The 16,482-nt window shown below is 35.1% G+C and overlaps 1 protein-coding gene across 1 annotated transcript in view; it reads left to right on the top strand.

The window, feature by feature from the left end:
* The first annotated feature begins 2,361 nt into the window (after positions 1-2,361).
* Aldh7A1 (aldehyde dehydrogenase 7 family member A1) overlaps positions 2,362-16,482 on the top strand; it is a 453,020-nt gene continuing 438,899 nt past the window's right edge. The window contains exons 1-2 of the mRNA XM_090410099.1: positions 2,362-2,595; positions 14,930-15,175. Coding sequence (XP_090266225.1) covers positions 2,419-2,595; positions 14,930-15,175 — 423 coding nt within the window. The 5' untranslated portion in view covers positions 2,362-2,418. The remainder of the gene's footprint in view (positions 2,596-14,929; positions 15,176-16,482) is intronic.

Here is a 16,482-nt window from a genome sequence, read left to right on the forward strand (position 1 = left end):
CCAGATATTATTGAAGAGTTTAAGTTGGTTTTCTTTTAACCTATTCTCTGCATATTTAAGGAGCTCAACGCATATTCCATCCAGGACCAGGCTTTTTCTATTTCTTCAGTTTTTAAATGCTTTTTCTAATTCTTTCATTACTATTTCTTTCCTGTATATTGATATTTTCAATTTTATGAGTTTTGTCATTGTTTTGCATTTCTTGTTTTTCATTCCACAATATTTTTTAGTGTTCTATCCAGTTCTCTTTGGAAATTATATTATTTCTTAATTGGTCATTTTTTGCTGTTTGTAGTTGCCTAAAATTTTTAAAATCTATTCTTTCTTTATGGTCCAGTGATATCCTGCTCTAATAATTTAAAATATTAATAATATTTTAAATTATTAGAGTCCAGCATCATTTTCTGATGCTGAACCATGCATTACTTCATGTAATATACATCTATGTATTATAGGTAGACAAGTCCCTACTTTGTTTTCTTTCTTGTTGTTCCTCTTGCTCTTCCCCCAATGCTATTAGAGTAGTCGAGGGATAGGGGTGAATCTTTCCTATTGTACTATTTTTTTTTTCATTTCACACAGTGGGAGTCTGCTTTTCCTCCCAAAAGGCAGGTTCGGAGGCCTTAAGGTGGCAGCCTCACCACCAAACTCTCCCTGCTAAAGGTTGGTTGCCTATCCAGGGGAAATTTCCAATTACTTGCAAAGCGCTGAAGAAGAAAAATAGGATGGATTTAATCGGAATTGACCTGCTAATGGACAGGGACTTCTCTTGGAAAAATTAAAAATAGCTACTTGGAATGTCCGTGGAATCACACACAATGAGCTAAACAGAGAACTAAAAAATAGAAACATTGATATAACAGCAATAACTGAGGCAGAAAAGAAAAAGAAGGAATCTCAAATTCTGGAAGATTATCTCATGATCTTCTCAGGAGTTCCAGAAGACAAATAGGCTTCATCTGGGGTTGCAATTTGGATTAATAAAAAATGGAAAAACAAAATTTCGGATTATACTTGGTTATCAGACGGAATAATCAAAGTTAGAATGAAAATAATGAATCAAACATTCAATATTTTCGGAATTTAAGCACCAGTAAATGGAAAAGAGGAAGAGACAGAAGAATTTTACGGAAAACTTCGAGAATGTATTGACGATAAAAATAAAAATGAAGCAACAATCTTGATGGGAGATTTCAACGCTAGAGCGGAAAATAATCTAATAATAAGATGCATTGGATCAGAGGGAGAATCAATTCCCCGTGTGGTTGCCGGGATAAGAATAGCACCAATGTAGTTAATGCATGTCGTACGAGGCGACTAAAATTGGTACCCAGGGAGGGTAATGGATGGCAATGCTGTAGCCAATGAAGTTTTAACTGAGGCTCGGCTATTGCTGTTACCCTCTTGCCATGATCAGAGCTTTATAGCGCAATAACACCTTATCATTACACTGTCCTCTATAGATAACGGGGAATATGAAAAGCATTCTTGCTTCGCCCCTTTAAGCCAGTTCTTATAAGGACTAAGGGAGAATCAGTAATCAATAACAATGGAATTTTATTAAGAGACTTCTGCATGTTTAACAATCTAAAAATCAGCATTACTTTCTTCAGACATAAAAATATACATAAGTACACACGGAGCGCAAGAGGAACAAAATCAATAATAGATTACATTATTATTAACAACAAACTAAATAATAATATCATGGATACACGGATATTTAGTGGGAGTGAAACTGATAGTGATCATACAGGTTAGTTGAAAGCAGATTTGAATTCATAAAAAGAACAAAATACTTCAAAAGAAAAAAAGATAACGAACCAACATCTAATAAATAGTTTAAAATTCACCTCTTAGAACAGGAGAGTATTAGAAATTTATATAAAAGCAGAATAAGAGATAAAATAAAATCAACAACAAACAATATTGAAACTGACTGGAAAAATATAAAGGAAACCATATTAAAAGCAGCAAAAGAAAGTTTAGGATACAAATCTACGGGGGGGGGGATGGCTCAGAACTTGGAATGATGACTTAAAGGAATTAATCGAAAGGAAAAAACAGGCTTTTAAAATCTATCTGCAAAGTGAAAACACTGCTGACTATATACAATATAAGAAATTACGAGTTGAAGTCAGAAAGCTTTCCAGAAGTTTCAAGGTCATCAGAGTTAAATTATCGAAATTTATTAGATCTATAAAGAAAATGTACTAAAGTAATATAGCTGCTTTGGTATTGCTGTATTCTCATTGAAAAAAGCGGTGTTATTTAATTGTGTATAAAGTGATAAGGGTTCCTTATCATTTGCATTGCCATATGCAAAATGATAAGGAACGAGTAATAAAAGACGAGTATTTACTAGAAATCACTCTCAGTTCTGAACAACGTATAACGCACGCTTGTAGCGAAGTTGGGATGTTTTCTCTAGTTAAGTGGTCCCGAACTGTTTCTCGGCAAATTATAGTTAGGGTACGGACGATGGCTACTAGTAACTTTTTGATCGATGAACAACGATATGCCTTTTTAAAAGAACTTGGTCTAGAAAGAAAAAATTCTGGTGTTTATAACGGCAGATGGTTCGGGAACGGAGAGGTGGGTGAAAATATTTCAGAAAAGCATTGTTAATTTAAACAGGTTATATAACTTCTGTGGAAGGAACTGTTAGTTCATTAGGCTTTCATGTGAAGCCACGTGGATGAGTGGCAGTTTTGAATCCATAAATGCCATGGAAATTAAGACATGGTTTCATTAGAGGACTGCGCGTGGATGTAAATAGGCGAAATCCACAGTTTATTAGAAGGAATGTAAAGTACTGAGAGGTTGCAGAAAATTCGAGCACCCCCCCCCCCCCCGATTTCATTTTAAATATCGGATACTGCCTTTTTACTTAATCTTCTTTTTAGTATTAAAAAGTGCATTCGTTTACAACAAAAACAACTGGTAAATTATGGAAATTTATTAGATCTATAAAGAACATTCTAAACTAAGTTATTTTAGAGCTGAAATGAATGTTAGCATGCAATTCCCTGCTCCCCAATTTCTTTCTTCACCCCCCCCCTCACATTTTGCAATGAGAAAGATATTAGTAGTTGGCTTTGATTTGTGTGTTACAAACACAAAGCTGAACATGAGTGGCCCCTCTAAGATATGTGGTTATTCTGATTCTTTGTGCTGATGTCATGTGAAACTATTAGACTGTGGGGCACGTTATCGTTTTTTGTGCAATCATACAAACAGTGTTGTATGAAATACTTTGCAAGAAATTCATTAAGGGCCATAGAGAGAGAGAGAGAGAGAGCATTAAAATCATTAGTGTCTTAACATTGCATTACTGATGAGTCTGCATCTATTTTCATATCTTTCAGTACTCTTTATTGCTCCTGAGCAGTCACCTCTTTTCAAGAAATCATAGTGAAGAATCTTGGGTTAAATTATATCTTGTGAGATTAATTAAAAGAAGTTTCACTTCAGGAAAAGAAAGTGATAATAAGATAAAGGTAGTAACGATACTGCTAATTAAAACCATGATGAGTCAAGCTGGAAGCTGTATATCATGGCTCATCGCTTTTTTCATCCAGGTTTTTAATAGATGTCAAAAGAATTGAAATATTCAGAGAAAAAGATGAAGTGTGTGGAGGGATCATATTATAATTATGAGCAGGGGGGGGAATCTGGATAGTTCTGATAAACACCTAGAACAAAAATGATATTAAAGCAGCTGATATAACCACAAGAAAGAACATATAGCAGAGTTATGAAGGTAACTTACGTTCTTATATTATCCTCGTAAGGCAATGGACATATTCAAACATAGAAGACCTAAAGCTATATTAACCTCCTATAGCGATGCATAATCTCCATGCCCATTCAGGGCGAGCAAACTGCTCATAAATTTTACCCTCACTGTAACCACAACAGATAGCAGGGAATGTGAAAAGCATCTTGCTTCACCCCTAAAGACATAAATGTCAGTTATCAATATTATCCTCAACATCACATCAGTTGCTTTAATATCGTTTTTGTCTAGATGTTTATCAGAACTTTCCAGACTCCCTCCTTCCCCCTTTATTTTATAGGAGCAGAATGGATTTTATTGTAGTTTATTAGATAATTCACAGCATTTTGCTGTATTTAGCTGAATCGAGCTCTACTAGAGGACATAATTAACAAATAATAAAGAAGAGAGGACAAATATACGAAGTTCAGGTAGAAAATATGTGGATCATTGGATGATAGATGCAGTAATTTATGTAACTTTAAGAAGAAATTAGATTGTTGGTATGGCTGGAGAATAGATTAAAAGTTATATATGATGATCATGTAATTTGGCATTTTTGAACATAAGTCATTAATATTATTATTATCTTGGACCTCCTAGAGGTTACAAGCCTCGTCATGGGAGGCCGAACAATGCAAAGTCTATCATACCACCCCTTAAATCCATTCACTGTCTGCACATTCACCATCCTATCAGACAAAGAATTCCATGATCCAACCACCATCCAATGCAAATAAGCCACTGCTCGCTCTCCCACTCACTACTATTTTTTGCAACATGACCGCTTGTTCCTTCTACTGTATGAAAAATCTTGTCAGTGTCAATCATATAAATTCTTCTAACATTTTAAATGTCTCAATCATGTCACCCTTTTGTCTTCTGTCCATTAAATTCTGTAGTTTTCATGCCTTCAGTCTCTCCTCATTAATATTTTAATGTCTCGATATCATTTTTGTTATCTTCCACTGTATCCTCTTCAAAGTTAATGACAAATAGAGAAAGTTTGTGTGCGAGTATCTTCACATCTAGGCTGCTTGTATATAGACACTGTCGACATCACATCAGCTGCCTTAGTACCATAATGCAAAGCACACTTCCTTTGGGACTGGTTTGTTGCTGTGCATTTTAAGTAGGATCACTGCTCATACCATTTTTGACTTTTAATGAGCTCTCCTCAGTGGGAGCTAGACCCAGGAAGATATTGAGTTCTAGGATTTGGACCTCATTATCTTACGAGATCTAGACACAAATTAGAGATTTAAATACACACACACACATATATATATATTTTAATATGCTGAATCATTGGAACTTAGATTTCTATATCCTACCATTTTTAAAGCAAATCTAATAATTATTACAAATTAAAAAAAAAAAATTGCTTCTTCTGATACTTCTCATTTGTTAAGCACCTTCTGGAGAATTACTCTGGTAAGAAGTCTATGCTATAATTCCACATATCATGGAACTGCTTTTCTATGATGACCATAAGCTAATGAAACTTTTTATTGCATCCAAGTTACTTAGGAAGAAATTCAAATTTGAATCCAGGAAATGTGTCTTTAGTGATATGCTACAAGTTGCAGATTTATAGCACTTTTAACATCCCGTTATTCTTCCAATGGCATTATGAAGTGCACATTACACCCTTTGGGTGGAAAATTCCCTGAGTTTGATTCTCATCATGATAAGAGGAATCTATGAGCATTTTCAGTTGAAAGTTGGTTGGTCAATTTCATATTGAGGTAGCAGAGTATTTTTTCTCCTGGAAACTCAGAATTTTTTTCCGTCATACAGGAACATCAGCCAGAGAAAATGTGCAATTAATACTAAGCATGCAGTAGATGGAGTAGCATTTATATATCATAGATATTGATATGTGTTGAGAGGATTAAGTAGTGTAGTGTAGAATGATGATGTGTGGTGTAGAATGCCCTTTTACAATGCATCCTTGGGGGTGTCATATAATAATCATCAGATTTGACATTAACTGAACAAACTCAAAAGTCAGCTTATGAGTTTTCTAGTTCATTTAGTTTGTTAGGAGAATGGTGTCATTCATAACTGTTTGTATTTGTTTAGCAATAAAAATGTCTTCTTTTAATTTTTTTTATCATTCCAGTTTAATATGAAACAATTGTAGGAAAACTTTTTTCAGATTTCCTAGAGATTCAAACATTTTCCCCCCTCTGGAATAAAATTCTGTCTAGGAGGACAATCATTACATATGGATGATATTCATTCTTTACATGTAATGCAAATGATATAATACTAAACAATTTTAGTGCATTGTTCATGAAAATTTCAAAAAAATGGTGGATGATAGGAAATGAATAGGAAACTTTTAATGTATTGCAAAATACTGGCAGTATAATAATTTTGTGTTGCTGATTAAAAAAAAAAAAAAGCTGACGATTTTATTACATATATAGCACATTCACTGCAATATATGTGATATCTTAATAGCATTGAGAGTTTGAGGAAAGCTGGTAAGATTATGCAACTGTAATTGGCTAAATATATTTACTCAATCTTATAGATGTCTCTTTAGCATACTGTGTGAAATGTAACTCAGCTTGTCCTTGTATATTTATATATACTCCAGATGATGACCTTGATATGAAGGTCGAAATGTCGCGAAATTAAAATAGTTATTTATAACACGGTTGTAGAATCCATAAGTGTAGTGAAGATGTTGTGGCCTTACAGGAAGACTTGAATAGATTGAGTGATTGGGTACGGAAATGGGGATATGAGTTCAATGTTGCAAAATGTAAGGTTTTAAAATTTGGAAAACAAAGATGGGATGCAGAATTTATGTTTGGTGAGAATATCTTGTTGGAGGTAGAGGAAATCTGGGAGTGATAGTGGATAAGGATCTAAAATTTAGGGGACACATCGCCAAAATTGTGAAGACAACACAAAGGCTACTGGGAATGATGCAGAGGACACTGACGTGTAGAAGTAGGGAGATTCTTGTTCCGTTGTATAAGGCTTTGATTAGGCCACACATGGACTATTGTGCCCAGATTTGGTCACCGGGTTTTCAGAAGGATGAAGAGATGTCGGAATGGGTCCAAAGGAGACTGACTAAGGTAGTTTCTGACCTCTGGAATGTTGAGTATGAGGAAAGATGTAATTTGCAGAGTCTGGTGGACAGGAGGAAGAGGGGAGATATGATAGAGACCTATAAGTTGGTAAGGGGTTGTTATAGGATCAATGCTGGAGAAGTTCTACAGAGAACAGTAGGAGATCAGGGGAGAACCAGAGGTCATCCCTGGAAACTGTATAAATAGGGTGTGAGTAGGGGAGTGAGAGGCAGGTTTTTTTCGTGCAGAGTTGTGAATCATTGGAATGCCTTGCCTGAGAATGTGGTGTCTGCAAAGAGTTTGAATGTGTTTAAAACATGGTATGATGAGCTGTGTGTGTGTGTGATAAAAGGACCTCCCAGATGAGCCTTTGACTCCATGAGGTCTTGGGGTGGTAATAATAATAATAATTTCTGAAATGAATGCTGATCACCGTGTAACACTAATAGAAAGGATAAGAAATAAAATTCAGCATACAAAAATATCATGCAAAGAAAATGTTGTATAATATAATTTTTATTATACATGACAAGAAATCATGTCATGATATTGTTACACTTCACATTAAAACTTATGTTTTCTTAAGCTAGAATGAATGCACAAGAATATAACTTGTGCCTCCGTAGTGCAATTGGAAGAACTACGGTACGTTATACCTTCGATTGGAAATGCCTAAGTTCGATTCTCGTCATGACAGGAGGAATTTTTATATGGATGTTTTCAATCGAAGGTGAGTTAGCCAATCTCATACGGAGGTAGCATATTTGCAGGAGAAAAAACAGGGTTTTTTCTCCTGCAAACTTGGGTTTTTCATCCCGCATACAGACAAATCGGCACTTCAGAACACGCTCAATTTAATTTACAGACAAAAAAATACTAACTCTGATGGTGGTGGTAGTGGCCAGTAGATGGTGCTGATGTTGATTGGTAGTAGAGGTTCGGTGTAGTTTTGGAGATGGAGACTTGTACAATAAGTATCCTCTCGCGATGAGTCTTTGGACTCCATAGAGGTGTCACGAATAATAATAATAATTTCTTGCCAAGTGGAAAACTACTGTGATACGTAATAATTTTTTGTTCCTATATAGGATGAACAAAAAAATATATCTAACTGATTTCAAGAGGACTGACTAATAAACAGGTTACTGGATAATTGGGCCAGGAATTAAATTACTACTCTAGTTCATATGTTGTCCATTTTAAAAAGTCTTGACTGACCACTTTAAAATCCCTGTTCCTATTTGAATAATACCACCCAAAAAATAATAGGTTAGTAAATGAATTTCCCAAATTGTATCCTTGAGTGAGAGATGTTATAATATTTATTCAAAACATTAAATGGACTGGAACTCTTAATGTATTGCAAAATACTGGCAGTATAATAATTTTATGTTGTTGATAAAAAAAAATGCTGATGATTTTATTACATATATAGCACATTCACTGCAGTGAATGTGCTGTATATAATAGCACCGTGAGTTTGAGGAAAGCTGGTAAGATAATGGAACTGTAATTGGCTAAATATTTTTCCTCAATCTTATAGACGTGTGAGTGTGTACACCTTTTTTATTTTGTGAATGCTTTACTTTTAGATATTGCCTTTTGTGGTCTATAGACTGTGTACAAATAAGATTACATTAATGCAGCTATGGTATTCATATGATGTGTATATGAATACCATAGCTGCAAGAATGAATTTGAAACATTTACTGTAGCATCTTAATGAGCTCTTTCCTGTTTCCCCCCCACCACCAGCAAAACAACGTATAACTTTGCTGGAGGGATATCTGCCTCCATGGACAGTACGTTGTGCCCTTCAATTGGAAAAGGCCTAAGTTTAATTCTTGTCGTGATGAGAGGAATCTTTATATGGGTTTTCTTCATTTGAAGTTGAGTTAGCCGACCTCATGCAGAGGTAGCAGGGTTTTTCATCTTCCATACAGACAAATTGGCCTTGAGAACACAAGCATTTACAGACAAAAAATACTAATGTGGTGGTCAGTAAATAGTGTAGGTGATGATGGTATTGGTGGTTTGCTGTAGTTGGTGGATTAAGTAGTAGAAATAAAGAGTTGTAGAGTAGGCGCCCTCCTCAATGAGTTTTTGGACTCTTTGGAGGTGGCATGTAATAATAATAATAATAATAATAATATAACTAGGGAAGAGCCTCCGTAACTCAGTCAGTATAGATGAAGCCCTTTGGTCGGAAAGACCTGGTTTCGATTCCCGTCAGTTACGTGAGGAACCTTTGTGGTCTCTTTTCAGCTAAAGGTGAGTTAGCCAGTCTCATACAGAGGTAGGGTTTTTTTTTACATGGAAATTAGGATTTTTCACTCTCCAGAACAGGCAAACTTTCCCTGTGAACACACATGGATTACAGTCATGAATACGTCCCAGCCGGTCCTGAGCCTGGATAAAATTGGGGGATTGGGGAAAGCAATGGTATACTACCCTGTAAAAATCTCGCCAGGAATACTTTGTGGGAAATGCAAAGTTATTTTGTATTTCCCACTTTGTGGGAAATACAAAATAACATCATCACAAAGGTGACTTTGTAATGTTATTTAAACATTACAAAGTCACCTACGGTCAGAAACGACTGAAAGGGGAAACCACATAGGTAACTTAAGAAGGGGGAGGGGAAGTCCTGATAAATAAAATATATTTTTAGTTTGGTAGGAGACTTATATGGTCGAATTATTTTATTTATTTTTAGTATTCCCCCTGATTTTTATTCTCCTTTTAGTGTATATTTCTTTTACTTTGTAATAGCCATTAATGCATTTAGTGGCATTTTTATTGATTTTCTAGGTGTATTTGATGACTGTGACTATAATGGGAGATTGATATTTTTCATTTTAGTTAAAGGATCAGCTTGTAACTTAAAACTTGCTAAGGCAGACTAATTTTGGCCCTTTTTTTATGGGTAGAATGCTGATATGAATTAATATCAGTATAATGGGAGATTGATATTTTTCATTTTAGTTAAAGGATCAGCTTGTAACTTAAAACTTGCTAAAGCAGACTAATTTTGGCCCTTTTTTATGGGTAGAATGCTGATATGAATTAATATCAGTATATTGACTTGTGCAAATTACTTTTTGATAAATTTAAGAATGATTGATAAAAAGATGAGTGGTAGATGTGTTGAGTTTCAAAAGAAAGCTAATACAGTTTTGTCAGTTGGATAGTCAATTTAATATTTGTCATCAAAGAAGTGAAGGAAAGTTTAGGGACCAAGTTGCAAAATCACACCTACTCAGCTTATGAGTGAAAAAGTAGTGGAAGTGAGTGCTGTTTCTTCAAAAAAAATTCTATAAATTATGTATTTGCAATGATGGTGGTGCAGGTGATAGGTATAGTCATAGGCATATTTTTTGTATCTGAAATTTTTTTTTTTTTTTTCAAAAACAAAATATGGAGATTTTAGAAAATGAAGGAGGGCTGTGAGTATCATTGTGCCATCAGATTGCTTGTGAGATGGAACATTATCAGCTTTTCCACCTACCTGATTATTTAATCTTCATATTATCCTATTTGATTTCCATTCCATTGTTTCTTTCTCCTCTACTTTCTGTTGATATGGTGTAACTGTAGGTGGGTTAAGTGGAGCAGTTGCACTGAGCATCCGAGGGCAGCAAAATAGCAGATATGTTTTTGCAAGTTTCCCTTCCCATTTCCTACCCTTAGTTCTGAGGGTGACAAAACTGAGAATTGATTTTGATTACATTATCTGTGCTGCGAATATTGATTAATTATTTTAGTTATTAGTAACTAATATATTTAATAAATCTTTCTGGTAAAATATGTATGCAAGCTAAAATAATTAGTGGGAGAGGATATGGAGACAATGGTAATAGGAGTAGCCCCCAAGCAGCAAATTACTTAAGACTGATACAGTTATTTAGGGTTGCAAAGGTTGCACATCGTAGTGCTGCTATGATAAGAAGTACTCTAACATGCAAGGATAAGGAAGTGGTTGTGCCACTGTATAAGGCACTGGTCAGATCACACTTGGACTACTGTGCTCATATCTAGTCACCTGGTTTCCAATGTGATGTGCAGACATAGGGGAGGGTCCAGAGGCGAGTGACTAAGACAATATCAGGACTTTGGAAATCTGGCTATGGAGAGAGGTTGAAGAAATGTGGATTGCAGAATTTGGTGGATAGGAGGAAGAGAGGTGATATGATAGAGACATTTAAGTTAGTGAGAGGATTTTATTAATCCAGAGGGGATTATAAAATGAGTAAAAGGAGAGAGGGGAAGAACCAGAGGTCATCCCTGGAAGTTATGTAAAAGTGTAGTGAAGAGGGGTGTGAGAGTAGATTTTTTACATGGAGAATTGTCAGTGAATGGAATGCATTACCAGAATGTGTTGTTAATGCAAGGAGCATTAAGGACTTTAAGATTCTATGTGATAAATATGTTGTCAGTTGAATGAACCTCCTACAATGAGTCTGTCGACTTCATGGAAGGTGTAATAATAATTAATAGGCAATGACTAAGTCTAGGTGGAAATCTCATTGATGGCTGGTGAACTTTTTATGGTCTATGTTACAAGTGTTACTGGAAGCATTAAAATTAGTTTTTGATCCTTTCTTAGTGCTGTCAATACTCCATTAAACCTCCAGCATGATGTCCTCCCAGCACTTATGCCTTAACACACAAAGCCTACATAAGAGCTGTTTCCTCGTGAGACATCTTTATAAGGAAACTTTTGAGACATATTACATGCAATTGCATGCCACCTGATTTATTTATTTCCCTTATCTATTAATCTTTCCTATTTTTTTTTTATTAGGAATTTTTTTTCATTGTTAGTTACTTGTTCACTCAATCAACATATTTATTATATTGAACCTTAGAATCATTAATGCTCCTAGCATTCATAACAAATTCTGGTAATGTTCTTCTCACTTGCATTTCCCCCCCCTTCCCTCAGATACTACTTGTAGCTGAAATCTTCTGTGGTACTATTACTTGACATACTCTATAATGTAAAAAATGACATTAGGTTTCCACATGACATCGTTGAAGTTTTCTTAAATAGTTAGCCATACATCATCAAGTGGAGAAGAGCTTGAGATCAAATAATGTCCAACTTTTTATTATACCTTTTTTCAAAGGAGTAATAAAAGCTTTTAACATTGGTCTGAGATTGCAGGATTTTATTTCTCCTTCTGAATATGATATTGTGATAGCTTCTTGCCCATAAAAGAGAGCATGTTGCTGAAATAAAAGCAAACAATTTGAAAGATTAGTTTGAAGATTTTACTGTACAGTCATACCCCGACTTACGCGAATCCGGAGTTACGTGGTTTCTTATATGTACATATTCCTGTCCCGCTTCACGCCTCACCACTAGTCATATCTTTCCGGCGCCAGCCGCATTCGCCAGTTTCGCATGGCCTCCATTCATACACGATTTTTATAGTCTACAAACCTTGCAATTGTTTAATGTTATGTTCTTGATAAATATTTTATCACATAAAAAATAATAATGTTGTCTAAAAGAAGCAAGTCCGATTCTTCTACAGCCAGCAAGAAAAGAAAAACATTGACTTTGGAAACAAAACTCAACATTATTAAGGATTTTGAAGGCGGAATGAAAATTTGTGAGCTAGCAAAGACGTTCTACAGGAATCCACAGTAAGAACAATCATAAAAGAAAGGTTTACAGATTTTGGAGGACATAGATTCTAACGAGGAACAAATTGTAGCCACAAGGCAAGGAATAAAAAAATCATTGTCTTGCTATGAAGAAATTTTGCATGACAGGAAAAAGACATTATGTCGTCAGACGAATCTATTAGATTTTATGAAACCATCGACATCGAAATAATAACTTTCTTTTTTTATGTACGAAAAACTACAATTATGATTATATTTCTTAAAAAATATAGGTGTTTTTGGTTCCGTTGGTCCCAATTAACTAATATTTTGTATGTTTGTATATATAAATTACATGCAAAATTATACCCTGAGTTACGCGAATTCGACTTGCGCGCTTTTTGTTGGTCCCACCTACCGCATAACTTCGGGGTATGACTGTATTTTCATACATCAATTTTCAGTCCCCCCCTTTCACTACATTTTCTTGATTGTGTAACAAACCATCATAGAACTTTCAGATTATTTTCGGAACCATTTCTTGACCTCTGCTTTGACCTGTTCATTTTCAAAGTGGGTAATGCTGAGATGTTTCTTTAATTTAGTTAATAACCAGAAATCTAATGGTGCCAGGTCTGGACTGAGAGAAGATGTTTGACAATTTCAGATCCAATCTCTTCAATAATTGCTGAAGTGAATATGCTCGTGTACAGCCTCACATAATGTTGCAAAAAGCAATGCCTGTTCCACAGCATGAATCTGATTAATTTGTTGTTTTCAATTTTCTCGATGCCTTTACTTAGCTTTACAAATTTAATGTTATGCCTTTCATCATACAGTGTTAATGAATTAAATACTTTTGCTTCCCAAAGAGACAGTCACTCATGCACTTTCCAGCAGAAGATTGAGTTTTGAACTCTTTGAGTCATAATGATGAGTCCCCCCACCCATGATTCTGTGAGGAAATGCATTGCCCTTCCTTTAGTAACATTGAAACATTGGAGACAAACTTCAGTTTCGGTTGTTTCATTTTACTAGTCAGCTAACACAGCACCCAACATTCACACACTGTTACCCAATTCTTTAATGATTTGGTCAATTTGTGCTAACCAACATTTACTTTCAATTCTAGTCATCTGACTTATTTGCTGATTTTCTGTGATTAACTTCTCAGGCTTATAGAAATCATCACATGTATTTGGCTGCACACTTAATGTTAGTCTTCTATGTCAGCTCCACTTGTTGCTGTTGTTTGTTCTTCATGATCAGTGATGTACAGTATTCACATTTTCATGCATCAAAAATTTAATTACTGCATTTACATTTTTTTTTTTTTACAAACTTGATAAGACTCATCCATTGTATATGCAGTATGAGATACAACTTAGATCATACACCACTGTATGGTCTAAGTTGTATCTCTATGCCACATACTCTTATTATTATTATTCAGGCCTCCATGGAGTCAAAAGACTCATCGTGGGAGGTCCTTCCTAAGAACATAAAGTCTGTCAAGTTTCATTGAGGGGAGGTCCCCCCCCCCTAGGAAACACAAAGTCTATCATACCACTCCTTAAACTCATTGACCGTTCTTGCTCTCACCACTCCATCAGGCAATGCATTCCACGGTTCAACCACCCTCCATGCAAAGAAACCACTCCTCATCCTCTTGCTCACAGTTTCCTTTCGTAACTTCCAGGGATGGCCTCTTGTCATCACTCCTTCCTGCTGTTCAACCAAGTGAAAGAACTCCCCAGTGTCAACCCTGTAACCACCTCTCAACAGTTTAAAAGTCTCAATCATATCACCTCTCCTTCTTCTATCCACCAAACTCTGCGGTCCACATTCCCTCAGCCGATCCTCATAACTATCCTTGTACAGTCCTGAAACCATCTTTGTCATCCGTCTTTGTATCCTTTCCACAGTTAATTTATCCCCTTCAAATCCTGGGGACCAAATCTGAGAACAATAGTCTAAGTGTGGTCTGATCAGAGACTTATACAACAGAATGATAACTCCTTTTATCTCTGCAGGTCAGTGTCCTTCTCATAATTGCAGCAATCATCTGTGTTACCTTCACCACCTTTGCAATATGTCCCCTAAATTTCAGGTTTCTATCAATCAACCCCAGATCTCCTGTCTCCCCTACTTCCTCCAGTATAACTCCTCCCATAGAGAATGCAGCATCTCATCGATGTTTCCCAAACCTCAAGACCTCACATTTTGCTGCATTAAACTGACATCCCCATTCATTTGCCCATCTATCTAGCTTATTCAAATCCTTGTGTATTTGCAGTAGTTACTTTTGGTACTTACCTATTAAGAATCTTTTGTCAATTATTCCTCAATACCTTGAATAAATATGATTTAAGTATATGTGAGATTTCATTGATACTTTTTAAATTATTTTTATCTGATGATATTTGACTTCTTCTTTTTGTTCTAGGTTGTCACTTCTTTTTGTCCAGCAAATAATAGACCTATTGCTGAAGTAGTTCAAGGAAATCTTGAAGATTATAATAAAACAGTACAACTATCAAATCAGGCATGGCAAGAGTGGGTAGATCTTCCTGCTCCACAAAGAGGTGAAATAGTAAGACAAATTGGTGATGCTCTGAGGCTAAAAAAGAATCATCTAAGTAAATTAGTATCTTTAGAAATGGGTAAAATATTACCAGAAGGAGAAGGTGAGGTATGTCTTTAAAAGATTAACTAGGTATTTTAACACAATTTTCACAATATTAAGTCAAAAATACTATTTAATGTACATAATGTAAAAAGTTATTGCTTGTTTTTAATACTTGTATCATCGTCATCATCAAATTCCTGATATGTACCCTTGAGAGATGTACAGGATACTGTGATAGTGCCATATAAGCAGTTTACATTATTACTAGCAATTTTCCTTCAAATCAGTCTGTTATCTCTCAAGAGTAATATTGTCGGATCTTAGATTTTGATCTTCTAAGGCATATCTAATTGCATCAGTCCACTACCTAAATCTTGGCTTCCCCTGGGTCTTTTTTCTGCCATCTTGGAATCAGACACCATTCTGCTATCCTTCTTTTTCCCATTCTGTTGAAATGATCATACCATCTTATTATTTCTGCTCACTCATTCCTGAATGCCAACAATATCAAGTTTCTTCATAATATCTTCATTTTTAATGTAATCTTGCCATTGATACCCTCTGTTCACTCTTTACTTTTTGAGATTACTTTTTAATATGAGAGTTCTCAGAACTCTCATATTTGTTCTTTGGTCAGCTGTATTATTTCTAACCAGCTCTCAGTTAAAATTAGTTTGAACACTGTCTTATATACAACTGTGAGGAAGAGGGGGGGGGGTTCTGGAAAGTTTTGATAAACACCTAGAACAAAATGATATTAAAGCAACTGATATAACCACAAGAAAGAACATACCAGTAGCAGAGTTATGAAGGTAATTTATGTTCTTGTATCTTCATATGTTCTTTCTTGTGGTTGTATCAGTTGCTTTAATATCATTTTTGTTGTAGGTGTTTATCAGAACTTTCCAGACCCCCCCCCCCCCGTAGTTTTAGTGTTTTGACTAATTCTCCCATATTCTATACAAATTTGTTTATTTGACTTCCCACCAAACTAACTTTGTATATTTCTTTTGTTGTCTATTTCTATATTTAATTTGCCTTCTTAATTGAAATTATACTTAAATAACTGAAATAATTTGATAGATTTCTTATTCATGATATTTTCAATGTTCTTGACTTTTTCATACTCTTTCTTTTTGTTTCTACTCTTTTTATTCTTTCTTATATTTTAATAGAAAACATTGGATGATTAACATAAATACTCTTTTAAGAAACATTGTGCAAAAGTGCATATTTCAAATGTCAATTTTTTAATATATACAAGCAGTAAGTTATTCCAAACGATAATTAAGCTAAACAGGTTCTGCTTGTGAAAAGAAAACTTAGGTTTATAACTTGATGTTTACATTAAGCAGTAGGTGAGACCATGA

Source organism: Typopeltis vanoorti, chromosome 20 (genome assembly GCF_054136105.1).
Source record: "Typopeltis vanoorti isolate ZY-2024b chromosome 20, IOZ_Tvanoo_1.0, whole genome shotgun sequence".
NCBI lineage: Eukaryota > Metazoa > Arthropoda > Arachnida > Uropygi > Thelyphonidae > Typopeltis > Typopeltis vanoorti.